Source organism: Moschus berezovskii, chromosome 12, assembly GCF_049115385.1.
Source record: "Moschus berezovskii isolate FMDL1 chromosome 12, NW_MosBer_1.0, whole genome shotgun sequence".
NCBI lineage: Eukaryota > Metazoa > Chordata > Mammalia > Artiodactyla > Moschidae > Moschus > Moschus berezovskii.
The window spans coordinates 43,750,895-43,766,675 of NC_142471.1; the positions used below are offsets into that span (position 1 = coordinate 43,750,895).

The following is a 15,781-nucleotide window of genomic DNA, read 5'->3' on the forward strand; positions in this document are numbered from 1 at the left end:
TAGGGAAGGATACCATGAGCAGGAGCAAGTGAAGGGAATGGTGCCAGCACTGCCCGCTCTCCAGACACCAGTCCCCTCTGCTCAGAGGTGGCTGCTTTGGTGCCACCGAAGGTCCATCCTGAGGAACTCTGGCCCAGGCCTAGGCTGAGTGGGGTGGCAGCCAGGGAAAGGCTTGAAGGAACTGCCCCCATAGAGCCTTGAGGATGAACTGGATGACGGAGGTAAGCAGGTAGGGAAGGGAGAGGGATTGGCATCAGCTCGAGGGGAATCTGCAAAGGGGGTGGGCACAGCTGAGGTGTCGCACCTGGAGGACAGAGAATAGGGACTGGCTGTCACTTGGGCTCACCTCTCCATTACAGAGTCATGCCTCATCACCCTGCACATAACAGGCTCACCTCTCCATTATAGAGTCACGCCTCATCACCCTACACATACCCAGGGGAGCAGAACCAGGGAGTACAGCACCCCTGCTGAGCTCTGACTCACAAGCTCTGGCTTTGTAGCAGAGCTGGGGCCACGCAAAGGACAGCAGGTTACAGTAGAAGGCCTGAGAGAAATTCTGGACAGACACCAGCTGCAGAGGCCCAGGTGGCGAGAGGGGGAGCAAGCAGTGAGGAAAACCATCCTGCCTTGAGCACAGGAGATCAAGCCGAGAGCACACAGATGTGCCTGAGTCAGCTTCAGTGACCATGATAACACTGGGTGCTCTCAGAGAGAGTGTCACCCACTTCTCAAGGCTCCTCCATGCCATTGCACCCATGGGACACCTGGAGGACTTCCAACCCTGTGAGAAACGGAAGAGATCACTTGGTACCCTCCCCCTGCATGACCATAAAGGAGTCAGGCACCCAGGCATCATGCTTTGAGAGCACATTTAATAAAGAATGCAGAAAGTTCCTGGTGGGCTACTCAGATCCCAAGTGCCATCTATTTTGGCGGTCATGGGACTGCCGCTCTGATGCCTGCCACACCTTGCACGGTTGGAGCAGCCTCCAGATCCTGAGTGGAGCTCGGACTCCTGATGGGGTGTCAGGAATGCTCTCTCCAGCCCGTGCTGGATCTCCTGGCACCACTGAGGCCCAGGTCCAGCTGCAAAGGCTCTGGCTCCTCTTGAGGCTGTGGAAGGCTGGAAGGGCAAGCATGCAGCAGAAACGAACTCTGCTGATTCCTTTACTTCAGCGCTCTGGCACCTTTTGCCCCAACAGTTAAGCTTCCCAGGGTTGAAAAAAACTCCTCCATTTCTCTCTGCAGCAGCTGGTTCCTCTTTTCTGCATCTTCCCGTGCCCGCTCCGAGTTCCTCAGTTTTATTTCCAGCATTGTGTACTTTTTCTTTTCTTGGTCTAGTTCTTCTTCTAGCCGTGACATTTGCTTTCTCAGGTCGGCACTACCTTCTTCAAGTCTTAAAAAATCAAAGAAGAAAGACACTGTTTTAGACTTGGGCTGAGGTTTGCAAGCAAGCTCCATTGTTGGCAGACACTTGATGGGGTAAAGTAGCTGTTCAGACCTGATACCAAAGGGGAAAGATGCTGTGGATTCAGACCCGGTGCCAGGTGAGGCTTCACAGACCGCATATCCTCACAAGACTCTGGGGTTTCACCCCCTAGAGATCCTCCTCTTGGCCTTTGGCATTCAAGGTCAGGGACCCTCTCTTAGTTCTCACTCAAGTAGAAGACCACTTACCTTCCCGCCTGGCTACCTGACATAGTAAGGGTTGGACCATTCGCTGGCAGAGAACAGGACTGAGCCCTACACCTAGAGGGAAGCAGGAAACTGTCCCCTTGTTTGCGCTTAAGACCCACTGAGCTCCATCTAGACACAACGACTCACAGGAAACCCCACTCACGTTGTCACTTTATCTTCCATTCCCTCTCAGCCTTTATACCCCAGCCCAAATGTCTCACCCTCTGGTAAGCTTCTCTTGATCCTCCCCAGCATGTCAGACACTGCTCCTTTTTGCTACCACAGAGTACACCACAGCCTTTCATCTTTTCAACCAGATAACCCACTCCTCTAAGGCCTCAGGGCCACGCTGTGCCTGGCTCTGGGAACCGACCTGACTACAAAACATAAACTGTGGGCAGGACACAAGCTGCACTGAGCCCTGAAAACGCAGGCGATGACCTTCCACCCATGCACTGTAGCTGCGATGGACCAAGGAAACCCATGGCACATCACCTGGCACGTGACATACACGGAGCAAATACCCATTCCTCCCACCCCTAAAAGGCCTAGGCCTTCACCCTTAACTAATGAAGACAAAGCATGAAGAAGGGCTAAAATCTGGAACAAGAGACGGAGGCCCACTCTCATTACTTTTATTCAATATAGTATTGGAAGTCCTAGACCCATGAATCAGGCAAGAGGCATAAATAAAAGGTACTCAAATTGGTAGGGAAGAGGTAAAACCATCATTATATGCAGATGACATGTACTGTATGTAGAAAACCCTAAAGACTCCACACAAAAACTAGCAGAACTGATAAATGAATTCAGCAAGGTAGCAAAATGAAAGATGGCCAGAAAGAAATTGGTTGCCTTTCTTTACACTGACAATGAAACAGTTCCCTTTAAAATTGCATCAAAAGAACAAGAAACAGACAAAAACTTAGGAATAAACCTCACCAAGTCAGTGAAAGACATATGCTGAGAACTACAAAACAATAACGGAAGTTGAAGATGATTCAAAAGAAATGGAAACATGATCCCATCTCTTGGACTGGAAGAATATTGTTAAAATAGCCATACTACTCAAAACAATCTACAGGTTTAAGGCAATCCCTATCAAATTACTCATGACGTTTTTCATAGAACAAATAAAATTTATATAGAACTGTAAAAGATCCAGAATTGCCAATAGAGAGCCCAGAAATAAACCCACACACCTATGGTCAACTAATCTTTGAAAAAGAAGGCAAGATATGCAATGGGGAAAAGACTCTTCAGCAGGTGGTTTTGGGAAAGTTGGAAGCTGTGTGCAAATCAATGAAGTTAGAACATACCTTCACACAATACAGAAAAATAAACTCAAAATGGCTAAAAGAACTAAATAATAAGACATGACACGGTAAAACTCCTAGAAGAGAACACAGGCAAAACATTCTCTGACATTATGCCTATGTTTTCTTGGATCAGTCTCCCAAGGCAACAGAAAGCAAAAATAAACAAATGGAAGCTAATCAAACTTACAGCAAGTGAAGTGAAGTGAAGTCGCTCAGTCGTGTCCGACTCTTTGCGACCCCGTGGACTGTAGCCTACCAGGCTTCTCTGTCCATGGGATTCTCCAGGCAAGAATACTGGAGTGGGTTACCATTTCCTTCTCCAGGGGATCTTCCCGACCCAGGGATCGAACCCGGGTCTCCCTCATTGGAGGCAGACACTTTAACCTCTGAGCCACCAGGGAAGAACCATAAAATGAAAAGAGACTACGGACTGGGAGACAATATTTGCAAATGATGTGACCAACAAAGGATTACTTTCCAAAACATACAAACAGCTCATTCGATAACAAAAAAGCAAACAATTTAATTGAAAAATGGGCAGAAGACCTAAAGAAAGTAAAAAGTGAAAGTCACTCAGTCATCTCCAACTCTTTGCAACCCCATAGACTATACAGTCCATGGAATTCTCCAGGCCAGAATATTGGAGTGGGTAGCCTTTCCCTTCTCCAGCAGATCTTCCTGACCTAGGAATCGAACCAGGGTCTCCTGCATTGAAGGTGGATTCTTTACCAATTGAGCTATGAGGGAAGCCCAAAGATGAGGTTAACAGATGGCCAATAGGCACATTAAAAGATGCTGATATCACTAATCCTTAGAGAAATGCAAATCAAAACTACAAAGTATCACCTCACATCAGTCAGAATGGCCACCATTAAACAGTCTACAGATAATGTTGAAGAGGATGTGGAGAAAAGGGAACTCTCTTACACTATTGGTGGGAATGTAAGTTGGTCTAGCCACTAAGGAAAACAGTATGGAAGTTCCTCAAAAAACTAAAAATAGGAATTCCCTGGCAGTCCAGTGGTTAGGGGGAGCTTCTCAGGTGGCACAGGGGTAAAGAATTAAGAACATGCAAGAGATACAGGCTCGATCCCTGGGTTGGGAAGATCCCTCTGGAGCACGAAATGGCAACCCACTCTAGTATTCTTATCACATTATTATTATTACACATAATCACACACACACAGGCGCTAGTGGTTAGGATTCTGCGCTTTCACCACCAAGGGCCTGGGTTCAATCCCTGGTCAAGGAACTAAGATCTCATAAGCCATGCGGCATGGTCAAAAGTAAAAAAAAAAAATGTCAAAAACATACAAAAAAACAGAGTTACCATATGATCCAGCAGCCCCACTCCTGGGCATATACCCAAACAAAACTCTTAATTTGAAAGGACTCATGCACCCCTGTGTTCATAGCAGCACTATTTTACAATAGCCAAGACATGGAAATAACCTGAATGTCCATCAACAGACAAATGGATAAAGAAGATGTGGTGTGTGTGTGTGTGTACACACACACACAGTGTAATACTGCTCAGTCATAAAAAAGAACTAATGCCATTTGCAGCAACATGGATGGATTGAGAGATTATCATACTAAGGGAAGTAGGCCAGAAAGAGATAGACAAATACCATATGTAGAATCTAAAATATGACACAAATGAACTTATCTGTGAAATACAGATACAGAGAACAGACCTGTAGTTACCAAGGGCGAGGTGAGGGGGAGGGAGAGGGAGGGATTCGGAGTTCAGGATTAGCAGATGCAAACTATATATGTGTGTGTATGTATGTGTGTGTATGGATGGATAAACAACCCCGTCCTTTTTATAGTACAGGGAACTATATTTAGTATCCTGGGATAAACCATAATGGAAAAGAATATGAGAAAGAATATATGTGTATTAAAACTGTATCACTTTGCAGAAATTAACAATGCTGTAATCAGCTACACTTCAATTAAAAAAAAAAAAAACAACAAAACCCTGGAGAAGGGAAAAAGCCTCCTTTTACTCTAACCTTCCATCTGTGGGGGACATGTTGTCAGAAGACTACCCCCAAAGTGGGGGCAGCAGGTCCCCCTTGAGCCTCTGCATTGCTTCTCCTCCCCTCTGGGCTCCTCCTTCACCAGATCCTCCTTGCCTCCTAGTGCTCTGGAGGATGGCCTGGGCCACCCCTGTTCCTTCCATGCCACTCCTAAAGGGATTTTGTCCAGCCTCAGGCTCCAAGCACCACAGGAGTGGTGAGTGACAGGTTGAGTGACAGCCCTCAATCTTTATCTCCCAAGTCCACTCAGAAACTTAATACGCATCTACAGCTTAACAGACCCAGAGCTCCTGCTCCTGTGAGTTCCTGCCCTCCTTTCCCAAGTCACCCTCCTACTGCCCCAGTCTCTTCACTCAGAGACCACCTTCTTCCAAAACAAAAATGGTGTCCCTCAAGTCAGCTATTTTTCTCATCCCACATCTGATCAACTGGAAAAACTCAAACATGTTCTGAATCTGGCCACTTGCCCACCTCGACTGTTGCCTCTTAGGTCCATGCCACCCACAGGTCTGGCCTGGATCTCCGTGGCCTCCTAACTGGTCTTTGCCTTGTCAAGCACTCCTGCACACAGCAGCCAGCGCACCTCATCAAAGTGATCAAAGTACTCTAGGCCTGCCAGCAGCTTCACATCTCACTGGGAGTAAAATCAAAGCATCACTCCTGGTAAAAGGCCTCGCCCCCTGCCCCACCACCACTACCTCACGCTTTCAGAGCCTGCCTGGACACTCAGCGAATGCACAGTGGGTCAAGGATTGAACCCAGAGCCCAGCAGACAATACTGCATTTCCCCTGAGAACCCCAGCCTCCGAGAAGGTGAAAGCTTGAGTCACCTCCACAAACAGCCAAGGAAGTGAACAAGTTGACTCTGACCCCCCTCTGAGGCTGTCCTCAGACAGCATCCGCCAAATAACACGTCCTATGTGCTCTATAAGCTCAGCTTAGCAGTCCTCACCTTCCAATGAATCTGCAGGGAGTTCCTGCTACTATCTCTGCAGCTTTACACCCTGGGTTTTACTCATGCTGTGTCCTTTCTCATCCTTGTTCATCTCAATCCTATTGGTCCTTGGCTCCTATTGAGCCAAGTCCTGGCTCAGATATCACCTGCTGTGACCCCACCTATCCCTGAAGTCCCCCATGGCAGTGGCCACTGCCCTCATAGCCCCTTTCCTGCCATCTTCCCACCATGAACACAGAGCCGGCACACACCTGACACTCCCGAGGTACCCAGGAGACAGCTGCCAGCAGGACAAAAGGGTCAAATGCTGCTATTCCAGCTCTCCGTGGGAATCCCATGCTCAGAAACAGAAGCATGAATCCTTTCAGCCTCCACTGTTTGATGGAAAAAGGAAGCACTCAGCCCACTGAAGCCTTCTGCTAGTAGGTGGGACGTGGGTTCATAGGTCAGTCAGCTGATGCAAGGCCTGGGGCGAAAGGAGCTAAAGGGTGTGAGATGTTGATGGAAGCACTGTTCACTGTCTAGTGTAGGCTCTGTGTGCGTGCTCAGATGCTTCAGTTGTGTCTGAGTCTGCCACCCTATGGACTGTAGCCCACCAGGCTTCTCTGTCCATTGGCTTCTCCAGGCAAGAGTACTGGAGTGGGTTGCCACTCCCTCCTCCAGGTGATCTTCCGGACCCAGGGGTCAAACCTGAGACTCTTATGTCTGTCTCCTGCATTGGCAGGCAAATTCTTCACCATTAGCACCACCTGGGAAGACCCATAGGCTCTGCTGGTGACTAATGAGGGAAAAAGCCCTCTGCACCCAGGGGCTGAGAGGACGGAACCAGGGCCCATCAGTGAGCAAGCCTGCCAGCCTTAAAGGGTGGCACAGGGTGTCTTCTGTGACCCAGCAGAAGGGAGGGCTTGGCTCAGCAAGGTCAGCTCCCTTTTCAGAGGAAACTGGATTTCTATCCAGATGCCCTCACTCTACATCAGGCCCAACCAGGGTCGGTCAGTCTGCCAGGCTGGCCTGGGGCCTGCAGTGCACAGAGGCCCTGCCCCATTCCCAGTTCCTGAGCTATAGGACATACTAGGGGACCTGCCTCCTCCCTGAGGGCCACATAGGGACCTCCACTCTGAACCTCTCCATCAAAGGTACTCTGAGCAGCTCAGCCTGAGATTCTGACTCCCTCCTTTATTCAACTGACCTCATGGAGTCCTGGCTGCATGCCAGGCCCTCGGCTCCCAAGCTTCCCCAGACAGAGGACCCCCACCCCTCCATTCCTGGCCCTGTCCTAGGGAACCTTTTCCAGAAAGGCAGCTTCCTGGGGCTGGCTGCGCTGAGCCCTGCCCCCAAGAGCTATCTTTCCAAGCCAGAGGCTGATTGCCCAGGACTGGTGCCCAGTGAGCTGCTGGCTGAGAGTGCTCTGCCCAGCCCGGGAGTGCCAGTCTTGCACTCGCCCAACCAGGCTTTTTACCTTTTCACGCTCGTCTCATACTCAGTCCTCTGCCGGCACAGCTCTGCTCTGAGCTCTGTGACCAGGCCCTGGAGAGCCTCGGTTCGGCGGGCGTGGTCCTGGGCGGGGCTGCCCGGGTCACTGGGCTCGCTGCTGCTGATGCAGGTGCCCACTCCATCCAGACCATGGTCCATATCCAGGGATCTGCGCTCTTCGCTGCTGCTGAGGACAGGGGAGGGCTCGAGGGCGCCCTCGATGTGCAGGGAGCTGCAGGCAGAGGAGTCGCTGGCCCGGCACGCTGTGCAGCTGCTGACCGAGCCCCTAGCCGAGGCCTCACAGGAGGAGACCCCAGACCATGGCAGGCTGGCCACACTGGGTGTGCTGGGAAAGGAGCTCTGTGGGGGCACATTGTCGTAGGTGGAGAGTCTCTGCTCGGAGCCCGAGTCCTTGAGCCGGTCTCCTGATGAGGCCCTGCGGTGGCCTCGCAGGGAGGACAGCCCATTCATGAGCCAGTTCCCTCCAGAGGAGATGATGGGGACCTCCAGGGATGAGGTGCCCACCTTCGGACTCCCCGACCGAGACCCTGACTGCCGGAAGGAAGACCTCCAGTTGGGCAGAGTCTGCACCTTCTTCCCAGGGCTGGTGGCAGCAGGGCTGCCTCGGCTCCCCAGGCCCATGGGAGAGGTTCTAGAGAGCGCCGCCACGGCAGCCCCATCCAGAGAAGAGGTCCTGTGCGAGGGCAGGCAGGGGGCACTGGGACTGCCGGGCTCCGCCTGGTCATCCCTGGTGACCTCCTCAGAGCCCCATCCCGCGGTGCATGGTGGGCCCCCGCGCGGGGAGGCTGGCCCCTCCGTGGTCCTCGAAGTAAAGAGCTGGCTGTGTTTGCGGATCAGAATGGTCATCAGGTGCTGGACCAGAGAAGTGCCTGCCAAGAAGAAGGAATAAGAAAAGGCTGGCTGTGAATGCCTCCAGTCTAGTTTCTCCAGACCAGTCAGCAAGCTGCAGCTCGGACCCAGGGCACCCAGCTCTGCTAGTAGCCTCAAACCGGGCTACTCCTTAAGTGTGGACTCAACAAGAGCTTGCCATCTTCCGCTCCAAAGGTAAGGATGGCCACCACATTTTCCAAATTCAGACAGGGACAGAAGGACCATACCCAAAATCCCCCTCCTCCAATGTGGGGTCTGGAGCACAGAAAGGCACTCAGCCTCACGCCCACCCAACCAGCTGGTGGAGGAAGGGGCAGACACAATGCTGGTCAAGGCTGTGGGCTGAGCCAAGGGCAGGCTGGAACTGGCAACCTGGGCCTAGATGCCAGGGCCCTCGTGGCTGCCCGCTTTGCTGCCCACAATCTTGACTATCCACTCTGGGGGGCACAGGGCTCTGGGACACAGAATTGAGATGTCTTACGGGTGCATGTGGGCACACATACACAACTTCATACACAGTCACAGATACACAACCTCATACAGAGTCACACACACAACCCCATACAGTCACACATATACACAACCCCATACACAGAGTCACACACATATACAACCCCATACACAGAGTCAAACACATACACAGCCCCATATAAAGAGACACACACACACAACCCCATACACTGAGTCACACACATACACGACCTCATACAGAGTCACACACATACACAACCCCATACGCACACACATAAAACCCCATACACAGTCACACATATACCCATACACAGTCATGAACACCACCCCATACACAGTCACACATACACAACCCCATACACAGTCACACACATACAACCCCAGTCACTCACATACACAACCCCATACGCACACACATACACAACCCCATACACAGTCACTCACACACAACCCCATACACAGAGTCACACATATATACAACCCCATACACAGAGTCAAACACATACACAGACCCATTCAGAGACACACACACAACCCCATATACGGAGTCACACACATACACAACCCCATAGTCACACATATACACAACCCCATACACAGAGTCAAACACATACACAGCCCCATACACAAAGTCAAACACATACACAGCACCATAGACAGAGTCAAACACATACACAGCCCCATACAAAGAGACACACACACACAACCCCATACACGGAGTCACACACATACATGACCTCATACACAGAGTCACACACATACACAACCCCATACACAGAGTCACACACATATACAACCCCATACACAGAGTCAAACACACACACAACCCCATATACGGAGGGCCACTCTGCCCTCAGACTGCCTCGTGCCAGGGGCAGCAGGCTCCAGCTGGCTTCAGGCAGGTTCTGCGTGGGTTCTGCCAGCCTCTCCGCTCCTTGGCTCGACTGGCTGCAGGTTTCCTGTGAGCAGCTCGACTCTCACACTAGAGAGGATGGTCTTTCTATGGGGCTTCCAAGCAGTGCTCTCATCTCCCGGGCAGCCTGCACCTGTGTGCCCTCTGAAAAGTCAGACTAACAGAGTCACCTCACCTCTTGCAGCCTGTCTCCTCATCTGTCAAATGGGGGCGGTAACCGGGGGCTTCTTGTGAGGACTGAAATGCGGTGGTAGAAGTAAAGCACTCAGCAGAGGCCCTGACGTGTGGAAAGCGGCTGCTATTGCTGTATTATTTAAAATCTCTTTATTATGACTATTCATTACAGAACACAATATCCCTAGGGTTTGCTGAGCTCTAACATCCAGAAGAAGCCTGTGACAATTACTTAATCGAAAACTACTTCAGTAAAACAAAAACATTTGTGTGTATTTAAGCCCATTGCAAAGTCAGACACGACCGAGCAACTGAACTGAACTGAACTGAAGGGCAAGGGCACTGACCTTTCCCACCCACCCCCACCCCCTCAGCCGCTCCCATCATTCTAACTGCACCCTATGACCCCATCCACAGGGCAAAGTTCCTTTTCCTTTTAGAGCTGACCCCATGGGGGAAGAAGGGCTGGAGAAGGCAGTGAGGAGGTCCAGAGAGGCTGCTTCCAAGTGCCCAGGGGTGGGGCCACCCTTCCTGCTGGACTGCTGTGAGGGTTCTGAGGACTTGCCCAGTACTGACATGAGCCCAGAGTACCCAGCACCACCACGCACACCCCCACCATTACCTTCCATAATGGTCACTGGGTCTTCTATCTGTGGCCGAAGTATATTAGGCCCAAAAACAGTTGCCAGGTTCTGGACGCTCATCTTGTTGACATCTGAGTGGGACTGAACTTCATCCAGAAACCTACAAAGTAAGAAAGAGACAGTTGGCAGAGAAGCAAATCCTGACTCCAGACCTCCTGGGAGCTGCCTGGCCCCCTTGCTCAGCTGTGCCCCTCTTTCCACAGCTACCGGGCACAGTCAGCTCACCCTGCCAGGCTCACAAGAGGGCAGAGCTTCCCTGAGATCTGGAGGGCCATCAGAAGTAAAGGCCACTGGAACCAGGGCCTGTTGGTGTGGAAGGACATAACTCCCCCACCTGCACTGGGCACAGCTGCCTAGGAAGGCTCAGACCCCCCAGATGCAGGGCTGGGTGAAGGTTCACCCTACCTGTCCTCTCCTGGCACCCTGAGCCTAGGTCATGGTCAGGAAGCAGACCCATGGGGAGGGATGGTCAGAGGCACCCAGGGGAGGCAGAAGGAACAAAGGCCGTCTTGCTTTCCTTCAGAAATGAGGTACTCAGGACTGTATAACACTGCCTGCTCCGACCAGGACTATAATAAGCTCTGTAAGTGCAGAGACTTCTTTTATATCCCCCACTGGCTTGACAGATATGTGGGTGGTCCCCCGATCCCTGTGAAGGGCACATGGAGCCAGACCGCAGGAGAGGGAAGCCCCACCCCTAGTCACTTACTTGCAGATATATCTGAGCAGGTTGTAATTGACCAGGGGAAGGCTGCTCACTTGCTTAGCCAACTCCAGAGTCCCCTTGGGATTGAGAGAGAAAAACAGCATTTCAAAGATCAGCAGGGAGGCCCCAGGCCTTCTCTTGCTGGAGGGATGTGGGAGGGGGGGGCGGTTGGAATCCGAGTCCAGACCTCCATCCACAGCCCATGGACCTGGCCGCTAGTGACCAGAGGGCACCACCACTTTCATCCCCCTGGCTGGTGACCTCTGGGGGGAAAGAGATTTACTTTTGAGATGCTGTTGTGAGGGATGTGCCTCTGCAGAGCCACAGAGGAATGTCAGGGCCAGCTCTCAGCTCACTTATCGAGGCACAAATATTTGCTAGATAAAGACCCCTCATCTCCCACACAGCCACAGGGAGGGCAAACAGTTCTTCCCCAGCTGGAGCCAACCAGGGCTGCAGGCGGGGGGCTCTGTCCTGGGGGCAGTCTCAAATTCTTTTGGGAGGAGGCAGGATAGAAATAGATGAAAGGTCTGGTTGTTTCTGAATCCCAAGGCCAGCCTGGGTAGCCTGAGTTAGATGTGGGAGGAGGTGATGGAGCAGGAGTGCCTACTGAGTGGTGGTCCAGCCTGGGCACGCTGCACTCAAGAGCATGGCTGGAACACAGCCTGCTTCAGGAGGTACCTGTCCCTCTGAGAGATGGGGGCTGCACACAGGGAGGGGATGCTCCAGGCATCCCACCCCAGAGAACCCTCCCGCCTAGCGGGGAGATATGTTAGCCCTCCCCAGATTAGGAGCTTCTAGGCCTGGCCCCCACCCCCAACAGAGCAGGCTACAGGATCTATGTACCATGAAAAGTCACGAAAAGTCCTGTTTCCGCAACCGCCCCCCATCAACTAGCAGGCCCACTCCCCCAGCATGGGTCCCCGTGAGCCACTAACCTCCCCCTCGTCCTTGGTGAGCAGCTGGGCGCAGTTAAGGAAGTCCTCGTACCTGGCGAAGGGGACCACAGGCTCGGGGAGCTCCCGCAGGTAGAGCTTCAGCAGGGAGGCCACCGTGTGCACGTCTGTTGTGCTGCAGACGGAGGGACACCCGTGAGGCTGGGCACCAGAGAACCGCAGGGTGACCAGCACCTCGCCCACCCCCCTCAGGGGCGGTCTCTGCTCTCACATCCATGTATGTGTGTGTATGCACACGCACACACTATGACGACCGGCTAGGGAACAAATGGGTGGGAAGGGCCACCTTCCACTGGCCCGGTACCTGCCCCAGGGTACTCTGGGGTCAGGGAGCCAGGGGCACAGCTGTCCTTTGGCCCAAGTCTGCTCCTCTGCCCAGGCTCTCCCTCTAGTGGAAGCAGGAGAACCGTATCAAACATGCCCACCATGCAGGGCTGCCAAGCCCCTTGGAAAAGGGCAGCTGTCCTTGGGCACCTAGGCTGGGCAGGTCAGAGGGTAGCATCTCTCCCCAGCTTCTGGGCTGTTCACACTACAGATGTCCCATTTCCAGTGCTCAGAGCCCCATATGTCCACTCCCAGGCATCAGTCTCCCTGTTTGCAGCTCGGAGCTGCCCAGGCTGAAGTGGGCCCTGTAGAGGATGGTGGCCCTGGGCCTGTTTGGATTCTGGGGTCAGGTCCTGGGCTGCAGTCCTGGTACCTCCTCCAAGCTTGCCTTCCAGGCTGGGTGGGCCTCGGGTGCTTCATCTGCTTTTCTGGATCTGCATTTCCCTCATGGGAGGTGTTCAGGAAAGATGGGCCTGAGGCCAAAAGTGGCTGTGCCATTAAGGTGCCTGCTGGCCTGCTGTCCATCTCATCACTGAGATGAGCCCTGGGGTCCCTTCCACCCTGGCATTTGGAATTCTGGGGTTCCATAGGACCACATGCACCTCGAATTTGTATCCCCACAGCCCCTCCCTGCCTCAGGACTGGTGGCTCTTGATGGCTCTTGGTCTGGCCAACCGAGCAGCCCCCATCCCTGCCGCCACCGCCCCCCTCCAGCCAAACACACGGCTGCCCTCACCCTTCTCTGCCTTCTCCCAGCCACTCCTCTGCTGACACCCCCATTTCCTGGAAGCTTATGTCCCCAGGGGGTACCTAGCCTTGAGCCCTAGCCACCTTCCACCTGGGGACCCCATGAGTTCATTGCCAGCCACTGCATGAGCAGAAACCCCAGGAAAATGGGGGGAGGGATGGGAAGCTAAGAGGGTGAGCAGCTTGCCTTTGGACAAGGGCCAGCCATTGTGTCTCCCCCTGGTAGGGAAGGTGAAGCATTTCTGATCTGGGCAAGCAGACTCAGAGGGTGGCCCCTCTGGGCTGCAGACCTCGTGGCTGACCCCGAAACTTTGGGTGTCCCTGCCTAAAGCCCCATCATGACTCCTCCTGGCTGCCTGAGGTTACAGTGCTCCTGGTCCCGGGAGCTTGGCTCAGCCCTGACTGCCTCATCTCTCCTCCCTCCCTAGAAATTCACTTCCTCATCCTCTCCCCACTCCACACTGTTGGCCTATGCCCTCTCTGGGCAGACCCTCCCTGGGAAATGGTGATCAGACCCACACTCACATCTGAAAAAGATATTGATAGACTCTCCTGGCTGTGGTGATGGTCTGGGCAGATGCTGGAGGGGCTGGTGGTGTTCTGCCCTGAGAGGAAAAGACCTGAAAATGCCAGGGCTGCCAGCAGAAACCTGTGGGCCTATCCTGCAAGGAGCAGGGTCTTGTCTGTCCCAGGAGAGGGCAGATCTGAGAAGGGGCAGAAGCTCCATGGGGGCCAGGGCTGGCTGGATGGCTGGCTGCAGAAAGAACTTTCTACGAAAAACTACCCCATAATAGGGGTTTCATCAGAGAGAAAAGGCCACCCAAACTGTCACCTCTCCCCTGCTCTTAGCCCCTGGGCTCTCAGTGAGGCTGACTCTATCCCAGGGTGGAGCCTAGGACCCAGTAAGCCCCAGTGCTGGCTGAGGACAGGTGGAGGAGACTCGCTCCCCTGCCCCCAAAACTTGTGAGGATGTACATCTCAGTATTGGCACCTAAGGAGCCGGGGGTGGGGGAATGGGTCACCCTGAGACAGCAGAGCCAAGAGACAGACTGTGGGCTTATGAGGGGCATCTCCACAGTGCATAGAGCCCACATGGAAGTAGCAGGATCTCCCCATGTGGGAGACCCAGGGTTGCTACACTGGTTCTATGCCCCACACTCCGCCCATCAGGAGGGCTGGCTGGGCACATGTGTGCCAGTGTGGGGCTTCAACCTACCCTCCATCCTGCAACCAGGCCTCTCAGCTGGCATCCTGAGAGGAGACTCTGCAGGGGCAATGGACAGGTGACCCTATCTACATCTCCTCCCAGGAGCTCACCTGTCAAACAGTGGCTTCTCCCCACAGTCAAAGGAATCCTGCAGGTCCCTCACCAGGGTGGCCTGGCCAGGCATACGGAAGAGGCCCTCCTCGGTGAGCCCACGCTCCCGGATGAAGTCCACACACTGCTCCACCAGCAGCGGCGCCAGGCGTGGGCCATACTTCCGCTCGTGGTGGACTGTGTCCTCCAGGCGCTGCCCAAAGATCCCTGGGCACAGAGAGGAGCTGGTCACACCCTCAGCTAGCTGACTCAACAGTGGGGAGGACGCTGGGGACAACAGAGGGCAGGGAGTGCTGTCAGGGCCCAGGGTGGCACCCCCGCCCCCACCCCGAGGAAGCAGATTAGAAGCTGGGAGGGCAGGCACCAGGCGGTTGGGACAGGGCAGAAGGGCATATCGGGCAGCAGCCTAGCCTGGCCTGTGGAGCCTGTCCAAGCTTGAGGACCCTTTGGGCCCTCGGGAAGCATGCATTATACATTTTATTTATGTATTGGTTTATATATGCAATGCTGACTTTCAAATGGCAGTGGCTTGCATTTAAAAACCTAACACCATGGCCACCGAAAGATGCACTCCAGAATGTTCTTAGTGGCACCCCCTGCAATCTCTCTGAGTGAGAAGCCACCTAATGCCCATGAGTGGCAGAATGAGCGGGCTCATCATGGTCTACTCACACCGTTGAGCACAGGACAGCAATGAGCACTGCTGAAGTACAAGCAACAAGACGGGGGACAGATAATATGAAAGAGAATCACGACCCAACACTGTAGGTCATTAGGGAAACGCGAGTCAAAACTGTCTCACACCCAGGACGATGGCTACTACCCAAAAAGCAGAAAACAACACGTGCTGGTGAGGATGTCGAGAAATTGAATGCTTGTACCCTGTCCATGGGAATGTAAAATGGTGCCGCCACCGTGGAAAACAGTACGGAGACACCTCGAACAATTAAAAACAGAATTACTGTATGACCCAGCAATTCCACTTCTGGGCATATACCCCCAAAAACCTGAAAGCAGAGACTTGAGCAGATATACAAACACCCCATGTTCACAGCAATATTATTCACAATATCCAAATGGTGGAAGCAAACCAAGGGTCCATCAATGGATAGATGGATAAACACAATGTGATGCATATATACAACATAATATTATTCAGCCATAA

General features: G+C 53.0%; 1 protein-coding gene across 6 annotated transcripts in view; it reads right to left on the reverse strand.

Moving 5' to 3' along the window:
• Nucleotides 1-864: 864 nt before the first annotated feature.
• ARHGAP22 (Rho GTPase activating protein 22) overlaps nt 865-15,781 on the reverse strand; it is a 182,389-nt gene continuing 167,472 nt past the window's right edge. For all 6 annotated transcript variants that reach the window (XM_088842087.1, XM_088842085.1, XM_088842086.1 and 3 more), the window contains 6 exons: nt 14,616-14,823; nt 12,210-12,342; nt 11,275-11,348; nt 10,544-10,665; nt 7,459-8,362; nt 865-1,399 (listed from right to left, as the gene is read on the reverse strand). In XM_088842087.1, the coding sequence (XP_088698213.1) occupies nt 1,171-1,399; nt 7,459-8,362; nt 10,544-10,665; nt 11,275-11,348; nt 12,210-12,342; nt 14,616-14,823 (1,670 nt within the window). In that variant the 3' untranslated portion in view covers nt 865-1,170. The remainder of the gene's footprint in view (nt 1,400-7,458; nt 8,363-10,543; nt 10,666-11,274; nt 11,349-12,209; nt 12,343-14,615; nt 14,824-15,781) is intronic.